Source organism: Protopterus annectens, chromosome 8.part1 (assembly GCF_019279795.1).
Source record: "Protopterus annectens isolate FY-2018-M chromosome 8.part1, PAN1.0, whole genome shotgun sequence".
Lineage (NCBI taxonomy): Eukaryota > Metazoa > Chordata > Ceratodontiformes > Protopteridae > Protopterus > Protopterus annectens.
Genome location: NC_056742.1, coordinates 149,532,786 through 149,549,889, shown reverse-complemented (window position 1 = coordinate 149,549,889; position 17,104 = coordinate 149,532,786). Strand labels below are relative to the sequence as shown.

At 40.2% G+C, this 17,104-nt stretch overlaps 1 protein-coding gene across 1 annotated transcript in view; it reads right to left on the bottom strand.

Annotated features, from left to right (window-relative positions):
• Window positions 1–17,104, bottom strand: part of PKD1L2 (polycystin 1 like 2) — a 1,522,374-nt gene that overhangs the window by 1,029,639 nt on the left and 475,631 nt on the right. The window contains exons 16-17 of the mRNA XM_044081586.1: window positions 14,295–14,436; window positions 688–894 (exon numbers count right to left, since the gene is read on the bottom strand). Coding sequence (XP_043937521.1) covers window positions 688–894; window positions 14,295–14,436 — 349 coding nt within the window. The remainder of the gene's footprint in view (window positions 1–687; window positions 895–14,294; window positions 14,437–17,104) is intronic.

The following is a 17,104-nucleotide window of genomic DNA, read 5'->3' as shown; positions in this document are numbered from 1 at the left end:
AGGTTCTCCAGTTCGATTCTCGGCTGCGGTGCCTTCTGTGTGGAGTCTGCATGTCCTCCCTATGGTCATGTGGGTTTCCTCCAGGTGCTCAAGTTTTTTCCCACATTCCAAAGACATGCAGTAGGTGGATTGGGTACTCTAAATTGGCTGTAAGTAAGACTGTGTGTGCACGATTGAGTGGTATGAATGAAATACCGTGGCAGGGATAGCCATCCAGCAGTGTAAACCTTGGCTCAAGATGGTTGTCACTGCTGAAGTGACACTCCGACCGCATGTGCGAAATGGGAAAAGATGTTGAGTATGAATGGATTTGGATATGGTGGCAATGAGTGGGAGATTGTCTAGGATACCAAGTGTTCTAGTTACAGCTCTGATTTTTGTAATATTCCACTGATGTAGTAAAGCAGAAATAATCTTCTTGGCAACAAATATCTGCTAAAGTTTCATGTTCTCCATGCCAAATTAGTGATCTCAATATAAGAAATACAGTGAAGCGTGACATCTACATGCCATATTAATGTACAGTGTACACACCTGACAAATATCTGCTATTAGGAAAAATAATTAGCCTAATTCAAATAATTTACTTCACTTTGGTACTTGTATAAAAAGTGCTGCATCCCTCAAACAGCATTCTATATTTAAATAGTATTTGCAAATTAAAGCCACAATTTATAAAAAAGGTACCTGAAGAGATGTAGACACAATAGGTGAGTGAAGTATATGCTGCAATTGCAGGATGTATGGTCTCGTTTGTGGTGGAGGTTGAGCAGTTGATGCTGAAGCTGGTAAAGACTGTTCCTTCAGTAGGTGAAATCAAACAAGATGGAGGACTTGGTGGAGGCAAAGTATTAATTATATAGTCATCTTGACCATACTGGTTTTCAGTCATTCCTAAAAAAGGGGGAATAAATATCATTAAAATAGTGTGCTTCCTGTCCAATCTCCACATGCAAGTTTTAAAAACAAGACTCTAATGGTAAGCTCCATTAAACATATATTACCCTTGATACAATGGTCATTACAAAGATATGGCTGACTGAAAGGTGGGAACAAGTGATATTTTTGTCAGAAAAGACAGAAGAGGTGTAAATGATAAGGCTGGTACTTCTTATGCATGAAAACATAAAGACTATTTAAATAGCAAAGGAAAAAACAAGGACACAGGCTGTATATATCTATCAACTAGACTTTATCTGCTGCTTGACCCATTATAATCTATAGACCTGCAACATGGAGAATGTCACACTCCTTCAAAATATATGTTTCTGTGTGAGATAGGTTTCCTTTCTCAGTTTTTTTTTCCTTTTCATTAGTCATTTTTTCCTTGATGTTCATGTAACAGAAGGGGAATACTGCCAGTCCAGCTGTCTGGAATTTTGTAAATAATTCTAAGTCATTTGTGAATATTGACATGATTCATACAGAAGTGTGTGTAAAGGTGTAAAGTACTGAGCTAAAATGTAACCACAGCATGCCCTGCTGGCTTAGAATAGAAATGCATATAAACTAGTTATAATTGTATAAATGAATCGGTTTTAACAGTAGAAACTAGAACATAGAGGGTTAACTTGCATAACTTCAAGAAAATAAGAAATTAAATTGTTTTACAATTATGCTATAACAGTTATCTCTCAATTTCATTTCAGTAGTGGACACAGTGTCCAGAGCTATACATTTTTGTATTGTCTTGGAAGAGAAGTAATTACCTAGTTTGAGATGCAGAAGTGCTTTATTGTTTTATGACTTCCAGGATCTTCAAAGATCTGAGAGATATGTATTTTTCACAAGGAGATGTCAAATTCTATGAAGGGGGGTTTAGCTTGGGAACCGAAAGTCAGGTGACAAAAAGTGATGTTATCCAAGTTAACCCAGCAGTAATATTTGATATTAATTTAATAACTCTTTCAGAGAGAGACTGTGCATTTTGTATCTTGTGTTTGACCTAGAAACATCCACTCATCACCAACACCTTTTGCACTTCTGCCTGCGTGTTGTTCAGTAAGTAAGTTTTTAGGGCATAGTAACTCTTTTGGATTCAGATAGGAATATAGTAAAGTATAGCTTAGATGTTTTCTTTATTTATTTGAGATTGTCCCGCAATGTTGCTTTAAATATTTCCTGTGATTTTGAACTCTGATGTAACTGATTATGTACTCAGTATTCTCTTGTTCTTTCGCTATTTATTTATTATTAAATATATTTAAACCTATCTTTGTGGCTGATATCTCTGAGACATATTTAAACAATAAGACACTGTACAGGCCACTCCTAAATAGCCTTGCTCTTTGTATAACTACCATCTGGATTATTAGTAACATCACACAGTAGGATTGGACACCCTTTGTTAAGGGCTTTAGAGTAGCTGATAAAGAGTTGGCCGGTGGCAGCTGGAACTACATTATAGTCTGGGCAGAAGGGGGCATAGCTAGTAAATCTGTATCAACCTTTCCCAGGTGTGTGCTGTGTGTGTTTGTATATAAATCAGATCTCAAAGTGTGTGTGTGTGTGTGTGTGTGTGTGTGTGTGTGTGTGTGTGTGTGTGTGTGTGTGTGTGTGTGTGTGTGTGTGTGTGTGTGTGTGTGTGTGTGTGTGTCAGCTACTTGGGCAGGGACAAGAAGCGCATGAAGCACTGGCTGGACAGAGAGGGTGCTGGTGGTTTTAGCTTGGCCACTCAGCTGAGATCTCAACCATATAGCTGTGCCAGTGGGGAGTCTTATTGGGGATCTGGAGAAAGAGGATGAAATGAGCCCCAGACTATCTGTGATCTCTGTGTGCTCTTAAGGGAAATTGCACTTCACTGTGTGTACTTGTCATCCTCCCAGTGTGTATGTTCCCCACTGTTGTCAGTGGTGAAGACTGAGGCTCCTTGATTACTGGGCCAGTGCAGGGGTGTCACATATTAATTGGTTGGCAGTGGTGGGATAGCCAAATCACATATTAATTGGCTTGTAGTGGTATGAAAAGTGAATTCCTGTAGCCTGTAAACAGTGGTCACTGAAGGTGTTTGTACTCTCAATCAGCCACACAGTGAACATTCAGAGTTTCATATCGCAATTGTTTTATTTTTTTTTGTTAGCTTAGTTAGTCAGGGAGAGCAGGCAGGCATGTCAGCAGAGGAGTATGGCAAGCTAACAATGAGCCAATTGGCTGAGATGTGCCAGGCTAAAGGAGTGGTGCATGCCAACCTGACTAAGGTAGGAATGATTGTAGCTTTGGGCACAGCTGCATTGCAGACCAGCAATCAGTAGAACAACCAGGCTGGCCTTGGAGATGCACCACTCTCAGAAAATAGACAGTGCAACCTTTCCAAACAGGACTTAAAAATCCATCTGAAGTTAAAGAGACTTGAGGTCAAATGTTTAGAAATTGAAGCAGCAGAAAGAGTGAGATGTCTGGAGGCTGAAGAAAATGAGAATATGCAATATGACATCTGGAAGCTGAGGAGAATGAGAGGCAGAGGCAGCATGAAAAGGAGATGCTGACTCTTCGCCAGAGTCATGGAGGTAATGGGGAAGGGAGTAACTGCACCCCAGAAGCAACAAAGGTCAGTAAATTTCTTCCACAATTTACAGAGGGGGATAATTTTGATAGTTTCATTCATATGTTTTAAAAGGTATGTATACAGTATAATGCTGACCAAGGGCTCTGAGTATGGTTCCTGACCCCCTTACTTCATGGTAAAGCTGTAACCACTATGTTTAAATTGTCTGATACTAATTGCTTAAATTATAAGTCAGTCAAAATTATTTGTTAGAATGTTTTAAGTTAGCACTTGAAGCTTATAGGAAAAAGTTTTGTGAGCAAAGATGCAAGGCATATGAAAGTACATGTGAATATATTGCTGAACTAAGCACTTATTTTCATAGGTGGGGAACAAGCCCTCAGCACTTTGCCTGAGGACATGAGAGTCTGGTTAGCTGATAGACAATGCAGTACTGCAGATGAGCTGTGGAAGGAGGAAAACCTATATCTAGCAAGCAGGGCATCACTGCACAGGAAAGGGAAACCCAGTGCTGCTAATGGGTTGAAAAGAACCCATAGTGGGCAGTCCAGACTGCCCCAACAGAGTCCACCTATAGCTAGGGGAAGCCACTAGTCTAAGTACACATCCAGGACCAAGGGTTAAATGTCTTAAATGCAACCAGTGGGGCCATGTAGCATATAGATGTCCACAGAGGCAAGGTGGAGAACAAAAGGGGGGAGAGCCAGTAAGTGGGAATGACAGAATGCCAGCAATAAGTTGTCTCAAGACAACAAGGGTACCAAACTACCACAAGAGGTCATATCTTATTTTAGTAAATGGGTAAGAGGCCACTGCTAAGAGAGAGACAGTCTCTGACATAACCATTGTGAAGCCTGCAAAGGTTAAAGAGGAGCACTACTTGCTTGGGTAGTCTACTCCAGTCATAGCTGTAGGAGGGAGACCCCATTCCAAATACCTTTGGCTAGGGTGGAAAGGGAAGCAAGCATGTTGGTGTATTTGAGGATATTCCTGCAGATGTCCTGATAGGGAATGATTCTGATAATGCAGTACCATGTATGCATGCAGATACAAGCAGTTAGGCTTGCAGACAAGCATGTGGGTCTGGTAGCCTGGGGAGACCCAGACAGACTGCACACTTGCAGCCAGGACTGATGAGGTGGTTACTTCTGGGAGGGAGGTACCCAGTACCAGTGAGACTGAAGATGAGCCACAGGTGCTTGTGGGTACTGATATTTCATTGGACAGAGTGATTGCAAGGGCAGAGGTGAGTAGTAGTAGTACCCAGGCTGACAGCGAGGCACTGCTGTCAGAGGATACCAGACTTCCTGTGGAAGGGGAGCTGGGAAGGGTTACAAAGAGAGAGTTGAGGCAGGCTCAGCTCTTAGACCCTACATTACAAGGCCTGAGGGATGTAGCCAGTGAGGCACCTGATTGTCAAGGGAAAGGGGAATCTGTATACTGGGATAAAGGGTTATTGTATAGAGAGTGGACCCCTGAGGTAGGGTTAGAGGGTGAGAAAATACGACAGTTGGTAGTGCCCAGAGCCTACCATCTGGCACTCTTAGCCATAGCCCATGATATTCCCTTTGCAGGAGATATGGGCATAAAACATACAAAAAGATGTATTGTGCAGAACTTTTATTGGCCTGGGATTTGTAGAGATGTAACAGGGTACTGCAGGACCTGTGAGCAGTGCCAAAATGTAGGCAAGGCAGGAGACAAGGTGAACGCTCCATTGATGCCTTTGCCTGTGATTGAGGAGCCATTTGAGAGTGTAGCCATGGATATTCTGGGGCTTCTGAGGATCCCCAAATTCCACAGGGTAAAAGTATATCCTAGTGGTAGCAGATTATGCTATAAGATACTCTGATGCGGTGGCTCTGTCCTCCATTGAGGCAGAAAAGGTGGCAAATGCTTTGTTAGAAGTTTTCAGCAGGGTAGGTTTTCCAAAAGAAATACTGACTGACAGAGGTGCCAATTTCATGACAGACCTTCTGGCTTGTCTGAGGAAGCACTCTGGGCCAGTGCAGGTGCGTCACAGTTCATATGAAGTATTGTCATTTCTTTTTCTCTTTCTTACCTTATTTTTTCTGACTTTCTGGTTTGTAGTGTTATTGGTGTTTATACCTTGTTTATTCTTCTCTTTTACTGATGACTACAGACTGAACACTTTAATCGTATCATCCACTTTTTCTAAACTGCTCTAGCAAGGGCTGGAATATGCATGTACCTGGTGTACTCAAAACAGTCTCAAGCTTAATGCAAAAAAGTGCAGCATGGAAGTATTAGGCAAAAAAAGCTGCTGCTACCTGATATAAGTGGTACTCATCTTCAGACTGATGCAGTCATAAGACACCTGGATACTTATGTGAGTAACTATTGCCCATTTGGTCATCATGCTTCCACCATAGTCAACAAATGCTTCTGTTTTGCCATATAACACATTCAAGAGCCAAGAAAATCATCTTACTATTGTAATCTTTCCTTATTAGACTCATCATCAAATACAATGCCTCCTTTGGTATAGGCAAATCCAAGCAGAACACTCAGTTGGAGAGGCCACCACGAATTTTGTCTCAGGAAATTAACAGTATTAAAATCTTCAACTATCCTGATAGATTAGCAAAACTCTCTTTATACTCTGTAGCATACTGGCTGTTCAGAGGTAATCTGTGTCTCATTTTGTGAGCATGAAAGACCCATTCCAACAGTTAACAACAGACCCATGGTGTTTCTGAGTTGGAAAAGTGGATTATATAATAAAAAGGATAGACATACAGTCTTCAGTTTTGTATTTAGAACATGTTTGGAACATCAGTGAGGGCAGACAATTTCCCAGAGAAAGAGAAGACCATTCTAATAATTCAGGCTGGCATTTATGAGACTTTTTTGTGCTCTTTATTCTCTCCTGGATTCATTTTGACAGCAGTTCCAGTGCCCCACATATAAGCTGGGTCTACCAGCCTCACCAACCCAGGAGTTTTACCAAATTTGACCCTGGGGCCAGTATGGATCATGAGGGTATCCTAGGGGAGGTCGCTGCTGTCTACCATCAACCAGGGAGTTTTCTGCTTTAGTCCTAACCCATTTATCCCAAATGTGTGTGCTGTGGCTGACATAAGGGAATGTGCAATGGTCAGACAGCACCACCCTGCCTCCACACTTCTGTGTGTTGCTGCCAGCAGAAAGCTGACCCACTCCTCTGGCCGACCACATTGCAATTGGCTTCCAAGCTTCCCCAGAAGGTTTTTATTGGTGTACATGCCCTGCCATATATCACCCCTGCCCTAGGATGGGCATGATCCTTCAGTTGCCTGAGCTGGTAATTGAACTCAGGTCAGCTAGGCTGTAGTCAGGGCTGTATTCTTTTAAGCCATTGGAGTGGCTTATTTATTGCAACTTTTCAGTTATAAAGAAATCAATTTACAGTGATCAGAATATATCACATGTAACAAAAGTCAAGCAGGTACAGCCAATTGGCTCCTTGTTAGCTTGCCATACTCCTCTGCTGACATGCCTGCCTGCTCTCCCTGACTAACTAAGCTAACAAAAAAATAAAACAATTGCGATATGAAACTCTGAATGTTCACTGTGTGGCTGATTGAGAGTACAAACACCTTCAGTGACCACTGTTTACAGGCTTCAGGAATTCACTATTCATACCACTACAAGCCAATTAATATGTGATTTGGCTATCCCACCACTGCCAACCAATTAATATGTGACACCCCTGCACTGGCCCAGTAATCAAGGAGCCTCAGTCTTCACCACTGCCAGCAGTGGGGAACATACACACTGGGAGGATGACAACTACACACAGTAAAGTGTAATTTCCCTTATGAGCACACAGAGATCACAGATAGACTGGGGCTCATTTCATCCTCTTTCTCCAGATCCCCAATAAGACACTAATGAATGAGCTATTAGTTTTTGACCACAGTGACATTTTCTATTGTACTACTACTGATGTTATTTAAGAAAGTTTGTAAAACTGTTGCATACTCAAGGAGTGCTAAGATATTATTCTGCTTAACATTCTCTGGAAGAAAAGAATGTAAAGAGATACTAAAGTTTCCCCCTTATTAGTGTTTCTCTTATAGTGATTCAGATATTTTTACATTATTAACAACAGAAACTTAAGACTGGATTCATAAACATACACTTACATAAAACTGCTGTATGCACTAAGTTTAGTACTCAGTCAAGTCAGTAATGAAATGTATAAGATTAGATGTACTACTAAAATGCCCATATTTTACTTCTCTAAGGAGTACACAGGAGCACACAGTACACCTCTGGATACAATGAACTTCTGTGTCAGAGATGCACCTATTTATTTACCTACAGGATGTCACATATGTGACAACCTACAAACACAGCCTGCACCATACATTGTGATTGCTGTTTGGGAGGATATCCATATTAATATAGACTAGGGAGAAAAAATTGTAATATACTCCAGTGATTTAGTTTGACATTAGTCACTCACATGTCAGCCAACACTCATATGTAACCTTAGCAGCTTTCAGCACCAGAGATGTGCTACTACTGAAAACTGTTGGGCTACAGGTTCAGACTATAATTGCCTGTAACATTTGGAGAAAAGCAGTACACTGGACCTGCTTTCTACTTTGCTGTCATGTCAGGTAGAAATTCATAATAGCTTTAGTCCCCTTTGCCATAACAGTGTTGTATAGGACATGTGCATATTATCACAATAAAGGTATCTGGTGCTGTGGGTGCTTCCATTGGTGGGAGCCTCTTTATGATGTTGTGTTGCAGTGGGCCAGGTGTGTTTGTATCAGTGTGTTTGTGTGCACTGCAAAAAATATCAGGAAGTACTGTAGCATCCCTTTATTGTTATATGTTCCACGACTGTGTCAATTAAAGAAATGATGTTGCTCAGTTGTCTAATTCAGGCAAAACGTCAACACCTTTAGTCGTTGACTGTTGGATATCTGTAACTCACTTGATAGGCCTGTGGCTGTACTTCCATAAATCCCTCTTATTTCAGAGTGTAGCATATGGCTCATAGGGAGAATAATGTATATAATGTGAAACTTTATCTCCATTCCAACTGCATACCTGCATATTTCTAGGAATGGAGCAATGTATACCAACCTCCACAGCATTCAGAGGCGTCTGGTGGGCCTTTTTGAATTTTGCAGGGTATAGTACATGTGGTCAACTCTATTCTTGCCCTACATAATTGTGTACAGTATTTATGAATAGTACTCTAAGAACATGACCAATAGGTTTATTGGTAAGTACTAGGATAGCTGCCCTTGCAGGCCATTTTAAGCCTAGCCAGTTTTCTTTTTGTGCTCAAAATAACCTGTTCCATTTGGTTATAGATTTATCTTACCCATCCCATGGTCAATAATTATATATTACTCCTAATAAGAATAACTGGAATCATATCATCGATAATTTGAGGGGACTCTCTTCTTCTCTTTTAGCTGTTCCCGTTTGGGGTCGCCACAGCGGATCATCTGTTTCCATTTCTTCCTGTCCGCTGCATATTGCTCAGTCACACCAAACGCCTGTATGCCCTCTCTCACCACATCCATAAACCTTATCTTAGGTCTTCCTCTTATCCTCTTACCTGGCAGCTCCATCCTTAGCATCCTTTTCCCAATATAACCATCATCCCTCCTCAGCACATGTCCAAACCAACACAATCTCGCCTCTCTGACTTTGTCTCCAAGCAGTCCAACCTGAGCTGACCCTCTAATATACTGATTCCTAATCCTATCCATCCTTGTCACACCCAGTGCAAGTCTTAACATCTTTAACTCTGCTACTTCCAGCTCTGACTCCTGCCTTTTTGTCAGTGCCACTGTCTCCAACCCATACAACATAGCTGGTCTCACTACTCTCTTGTAGACCTTCCCTTTTACTCTTACTGGTAGCAGTCTGTCACAAATCCCTCCTGACACTCTTCTCTACCCATTCCACCCTGCCTGTATTCTCTTCTTCACCTCTCTTCCACACTCACCATTACTTTGAACTGTTGATGCTAAGTACTTAAACTCATCCACCTTCTCCAACTCAACTCCCTGCATCCTCACCATTCCTTTATCCTCCCTCTCATTCACACACACATATTCTGTCTTAGTCCTGCTGACCTTCATTCATCTCCTCTCTAGAGCATATCTCCACCTCTCCAGGGTCTCCTCAACCTGATCCCTACTCTCACTACAGATCACAATGTCATCTGCAAACATCATAGTCCATGGGGCCTCCTGTCTGATCTCGTCTGTCAACCTGTCCATCACCATTGAAAATAAGAAAGGGGTCAGAGCTAATCCTTGATGTAATCACACCTCCACTTTAAATGGATCTGTCACTCCCACTGCAGACTTCACCACTGTCACACTACCCTCGTACATATCCTGCACTACTCTTACATATTTCTCTGCCACTCTTGACTTACTCATACAATACCACATCTCCTCTCTAGGCACCCTATCATATGATTTCTCCAAGTCCACAAAGACAACTCCTTCTGACCATCCCTATATTTCTCCATCAACAGTCTCAGAGCAAACATTGCATCTGTAGTGCTCTTTCCTGGCATGAAACCATACTGCTGATCGCTAATCATCACCTCCCTTCTTAACCTAGCTTCCACTACTCTTTCCCATAACTTCAAGCTGTGACTGATTAGTTTTATCCCTCTGTAGTTACTACAACTCTGCACATCACCCTTATTCTTAAAAATAGGTACCAAAACACTTTTTCCTCCACTCCTCAGGCATCCTCTGACTTTCCAAGATTTCATTAAACAATCTGGTTAAGAACTCCACTGCCATTTCTCTTAAGCACCTCCATGCTTCCACTGGTATGTCATCTGGACCAACAGCCTTTCCATTCTTCATCCTCTTCATAGCTATCCTTACTTCCTCCTTGCTAATCCATTGCACTTCCTGATTCACTATCCTCACATCATCCAACCTCCTCTCTCTCTCATTCTCTTCATTCATCAGCCCCTCAAAGTACTCTTTCCATCTGCTCAACACACTCTCCTCGATTGTGAGTATATTTCCCTCACTATCTTTTATCACCCTTACCTGCTGCACATCTTTCCTAGCTCGGTCCCTCTGTCTAGCCAATCGGTACAGGTCCTTTTCTCCCTCCTTAGTGTCCAACCTTTCATACAACTCTCCATATGCCTTATCCTTAGCCTTCACCACCTCTCTCTTCGCCATGCTCCTCACCTCCTTATACTACTTCATCTCTCTGACAATCCAACTTCTTCTTCACCAGCCTCTTCCTCTGTATACTCTCCTGTACTTCCACATTCCACCACCAGGTCTCCTTGTCCTCCTTCCTCTGTCCAGATGTCACACCGAGCACCTTTCTAGCTGTCTCCTTTACCATCTCTTGGTATTTGGTAACTCTTCATTCCCCACCAGTGCCTGTTTTAACTCTTCCCTGAACTCCAGCTCACAATCACCCTTTTTCAACTTCCACCATTTGATCCTTGGCACTGCTCTCACACTTGTCCTCCTCTTCTTGATCACCAATATCATCCTACAGACCACCATTCTATGCTGCCTAACTGCACTTTCCCCTGTCACCACTTTACAGTCTCCAATCTCCTTCAGACTGGCCCTCCCGCATAGGATATAATCCACCTGTGTGCATCTTTCTCCACTCTTTGAGGGGACTCATGCATGGAATAAAGCATTTAGGAGGTGCCTCTGTCCATTAGTAGAACAGGGGGCAAGCCTGGAGTAAAATTTTCTGTTCCCCATCCATAGATCTAAGCTGCACTTGAAAATGGACATTCCATGCTCCATTGTATGTTCCAATATAAAGCAGGTTGACAAGTAAGAAACTGGGGTACAAATGTACCTTTCATTTTTCATGAAGATAGTCACAGCAGTCATCACTCTAATGTGGAGGTCCTTTTATTTCTGATCCATGCATGGTCACTCCTTCTAATGTCCTTGCACATGGTATATAATGGACAGAGGCTACGGGTTCAAACTCCTGTAACACTGCCATCCATATCTGTATAAAAGACAACCAGAAGTGTGGGTTGAAATTCCACCACTTGCTCTCGCTACAAAGGGCACTTGGCCTTAAGGGTATATAGTACATATGTACTGTTGCCTTGGTAGCCCTATTGCACTCAAATAACATCTACATTGCACAGCTATAGATCATAGTTTTGCTTACCTTAAACTGAGCCTAGCACTTTTCAGTACAGCCTTACCAGCAATAATGACAACTTGAACAGAATTATTTTGCATTTGTGTGCATATGGACACACACACACACACACAGACACACACACACACACACACACACACACACACACACACACACACACACACACACACACACACACACACACACACACAAAATATTCTTTGGAAAGGCTTAAGATGCATTTCCAACAGGTAGCCAGAATTAACAAAACGAGGACATACTTTCCTATTTACCCTTACCCTTACAATAAGTCAACCTTTAAATGTTCAAATGGCAGTGCTTAGCTCTGAGTGGTTAGTCTTTAACAGGCAGATGCCACAGTTGTTGGCGCATGTAAAATGCATATAACCATAAACTAAGATGTTAAGCATCAACCACAAAAATTCACAGTTCAGTAATAAAATGATTCACTTGCAATTAATATTTACTCTAGAAAATAAATATACAAGCAAAAATATACTTGCAGAAGGAATGTAAAATAAAACATTCAAAAGAGACATAATGTTCAGAAAGATCTCTCCAACATCTAAACTGAAAACTATCTGCTTTTGGCTAACAGATGTAATGTCCCTTGCTGTCTCTGGCTTTTAAGGCCAAACTAGAACTCTGAGTCCTTATTAGCATTATAGTTTGGGGTCTATATCTGAAGGTGTCCGCCAGCAAGCAAATTGGTATTTCCAGCAGCTTCTGTAACTTCTGTGACTGACTAACTAATGAACTTGACTTAACATATGGTTTATATAAGTTCCAAACTTGATTTTCTGTGACTGCTTTGATGCAGATTTTGGGAGATGTTTTCTAGCTTCCACAATTATATGGCCAAGGGAAGAAAGGTAAAATTCCACTAATGAACATCAAGGTAAGGAAACTACATTTCTCCAAGCAGCATTAGACTTTAGAAGAGTACACATATCTGCATACTGAAAAAGCAAGGCTTAGTTTCATTTTTAACCTATAGAACATTTTCACAGTGACAAATACAGGCATGTATAATTTTACACATTGTTTTATATACAATATGAGCTGGCTTCATAGAGATCTTCTCTGCATATGCTAACTGGCTAATAAGGGTTGGCCAGGTAATGTAATGTGGAGAATCTCCATTTCAGAACATGGTAAATCTGCACAGACAAACACCTCTTTAGTGGCTCATTACCATGTGTTTGAATCAAATTTTGATTTGTCAGACCTGACTGTGTTACTATTTCTTCTAACTGTACACACATTGTGGTAGCATAGCCCCCCCCACTTACATTTAAATATACAGAGACAGATACACTTTCCCAGATTTCCATCTGGATGCACACACAGATCCAAGTGTCCATAAACAAGCCTCTAGGCAATCTCACACACTAAAAGAAACACTCACCCACATGCATGCTCCAACGTGCACATGCGCGCGCGCGCACACACACACACACACACACACACACACACACACACACACACACACACACACACACACAAAAACACACACACACATATGGAGTTGACATTCTCTACACACCTCCTGTAGTACAAGCAACTGAGATGGGATATTTCAGGTATCATTTTATGCCCTCAACTCACTTTTTTTCAGTGAGACACTAATCATAAAGCCTGTTTCACGAACAGGCATTCATCAAAATTGTTTTCTTAATTACAATGAAGTTTTGTGACCTATTAGTTTAGGGGGTGTAGGAGGTAAAGCTGTCTTCATGTGTGGAGATATGTCGGGTCTGCCATTATGTAAAAAATGTAATCAAACATCTTTTGGATTAAAAGGAATTTTATTGCCTCATGTCACACTGGATGTGGCTCTGCAACACATTCAATAAAATATATTTTACTTTTGTTAACAACCATTCTAGCACTACACGTCACACTGAAACACTGTGTGCGATATTTATGATGAATGTGCAATCCAGAGCTTTTTATGTGGTGCTACTGCTAATATATACACTATTTCAATGTGGTACATAAAAATAATGCCTGCAACAATGTACTTGTGTCATTGCTGTTGATATGTTATCTTGTACACTTCTCAGTTCACTAGTGCATCATCCAATCATGCAGGCTGCTGTCTGCTGTAATGTATAGCAGCACAATGACAAGTCTGAAAACTGCCCACTGTGCCACAAATGAAAGGGGTAGAAAGATAACCATCAGTGTAGTCAAGTGTACGATTTCTCTTCAAAGTATTAACATTTGAATAAAAATTCAGCTGAGAAAAATAATGACTAATGGCTAATATTTTCAAGAATTATAAGCAGCAGTATAAAATGGTAGATAAAACAGTGTACTTCCAAGCAGAATACCTGGATTTGGATCCTGCCAGAGCCCTGTTATGTATGATATGACATAACTCCCATGCAAAAGGATCTTGAAGGTTCCTGTGTTAACCTACTACTGAGAAAATAAGTTATGCCTTTTAATGTATGATGTACTGGAGATTTTCTCCCCAGGCCTCTGCTGAAAATCAACACTTTCAACCCAGCTGGACTTTCCCAGTAAACAAAAGTCAATAAATAAATAGTTACCAAACTACAAAATAAAATTTCTGAAAAGAATACAAAGTTGTAGAGTTTGCATAACACAAGTGACATACCTATTACTCTGACTTTAAAGACTTGCCCGTACTGCTGCAGGTCTGTATCGTTAAGTTTAAGTGTAGACGTTCCAGACTTCAGCAGTGTCAGTGCGTTTTGTTGAATTTTCTTCTGTAAACAAGGTCCTGTTGATGAAGATGGCTATATATAACAAAACATAAAGAAGCTGGTGTCAAGTCTTGATGACCACACAAGAGATTTCATAACACCTAAATTTTGTCTTATTTAATAAAAGCCTGTAAACACTTTAATCGAGTAAGACTGTGGCAAATAGATTTTTCAAATGCCCATACTGAAGGAGCAAATAGGTTCTCCATGCTACTAGATTACAAAGTATGCCACTAGATGACATAAGAATTTAAGCTGTCATTTTTGTAATGGTCTTTAAATAGAGCAACAAGACATTTTCCTTTGTCAATTCATACATTCTTGTCCAATTTCACATGTGGCACAATTTTATATGTAAGCTGACACTCTTCTTGCTTCCCTAATCTATGGTATACATTGCATGTTCATAGAACACATACATAAACTATTTACAAAGTGTACAAAAGTGCCATTCAATCCTCTTATAAATTTAACACAATATGCTTACATTGTTATAGAATCTTGCCAGGGTTTGGCTAAATGTGGGTTTAGATATGTAGCCCTATTCTGTTTGGAGTGTCAGTGTGTCTTTTGAGTTTGCCTAGGCTAGGATTATGGTGAAGACCTGTTCCCAGATTTCTAACTTCCTATAATTTTTAATTGTTACGTCAATTATTAATTTATGAGCTAACAAATGTTTAATGGCCATCTTTTTGAATTCTTCCGATTTGATAGATGATCCAGCCATTTGGATGCTATGTATAGTTTCATTAGTAAAAATAGCATTATAAGTATGTTGGTTTGGCTTTTGGATATATTTGTGGGGGGAATGTGAAGTAGTGTGAATTCCCATATCAGTGTCGCTTTTTCATAGCCTATCTTTTGTAGTTGGATTTTTGGGGAGTTCCATAGTTTGTACACACATTTGTAACTCCAGAAAACATGAATTAGATCTGCTCTTGCATCTTACAGTGTGGGTAGTTTGGTGAGTTGCTTGTGTTAAATTTATGAAATACTGTAGGGATATGGTAAGCGTTATTAATCATAAGTTGTGTGTATGTTAATTTTTTTAGTGGTATTGCCTTAGAGGTTAATTCCATACCATGGCTCATCTGTTGTTCAGTGATGGATGAGATTGTTTTTAGCCAGTACTTAGAGAAGAGTAGATTGTTTTGGAATTTAATCCCATTTATCATTTTGTATGTGTTGGATATCATTGTTCCTCTGGATAACATCATTTTCTGTAGGGATTCACAGTTGTTTATATCTACCGTATTTAAGTTAGTATTTTGTAAGTATCTGGAACATAGTTCTTTGATTTGTCTCAGGATGATTGTGCATGATTTTGGCAAGTTAAGCTGAGTTCTCAACTCTGTAATTAAACAGTTATGGCAAAGGTGGAGATCCTGGATTCTCTTATCTTTTAGTAAAGGTTAGTTATTGAGATTAATCATTGTGTTATTGATTTTTAAGTTTGGATTTTTATGTATAGGTTGTAGGATTTCCATTGACCAGAGATTAAGGGAAGTAAACAGATTTTGTACAATGGTGATAAAGTGTTTTAGAGGGTCAATGACCTTATAAGATGATATTTCTTTTTTGCTTAGGAAGGGAAGAGCTCTAGGGTTAATATCTAATGTTTTAATATAGTTATGGTATATTATCAACCATATTGGAGTCCATGTGTTGGGTGTTGGGATATGTTCCGCTATTTTTAGTATTCTGCTGCAACTGATATTAATGTAGTTTAGTTTAAAGTCCGGTAAGTTTAGACCCCCTTTTAGTTTTGGTAGGGATAATTTTTGGTATGATATTCTTGTTTTTTTGGGCTCCCAAATAAATTTAGCTAGGAATGTGTGCAACTGATTGAAGAATTTATGTACTATTACTTGTGTGGTCATGAATAGTAATCCATGGTGGTGCAACAGTAGCGTTGTTGCCTCACAGCAAGAGGTTCTCCCATTCGATTCTCAGCTGGAGTGCGGGGAGTGACTTCTGTGTAGAGTCTGCATGTCCTCCCCATGGTTGGGTGGCATTTGAAAGACATGTGTAAATGGGCGTACCTTCATTGAAGGTTGGACGTTGAGCTGGCACCTCGGCATTCGTGAAAAATCTACTGCCAATCATTAGTGAACCAGAGTTCCGCTGTGGCGACCCCTAACTGGGAAAAGCCAAAAGACAAACAACAACTTGTGTGGTCATAAATGCATATACTACTGTAGGCAGTATATTAATTTTGATTATAGATACCGTGGACAGGAAGGGTAGCTTAAGATTACTCCATCTGCTGCAATCTTGCATTATATTTTGCCATTTATTCAAAATATTGTCTTGACAGAAATCTCTCTTGTTTTGAAAGAATGTGATTCCAGGATATTTCCTTGATTGTTTTATCTTAATTGTGTCTAAGAATGGCAATAATTATATTAGTTTGGGGGGAAATATGCCAGTTTTGCTTAAGTTAAGCTTGTAGTTAGATATATTAGAGAATTGTTCAATTGCTTTTAGTAATTTGGTTATGTCAGAACTTGGGGTGGTAAAGTACATGTTTAGATCATTCGTGAAGGTTGTGAAGAAAATTTTAGAGTTAAAAATTGTTGGGGATTTGTGGTATATGTTCTGTTTAATATATAGGAAGAGAGAATCGAAGTAGAGATTAAACAGGAAGGGGGACAGTGGGCGTCCTTGTCCCATTTTTAATCATGATTCTGTTTGATAAGGC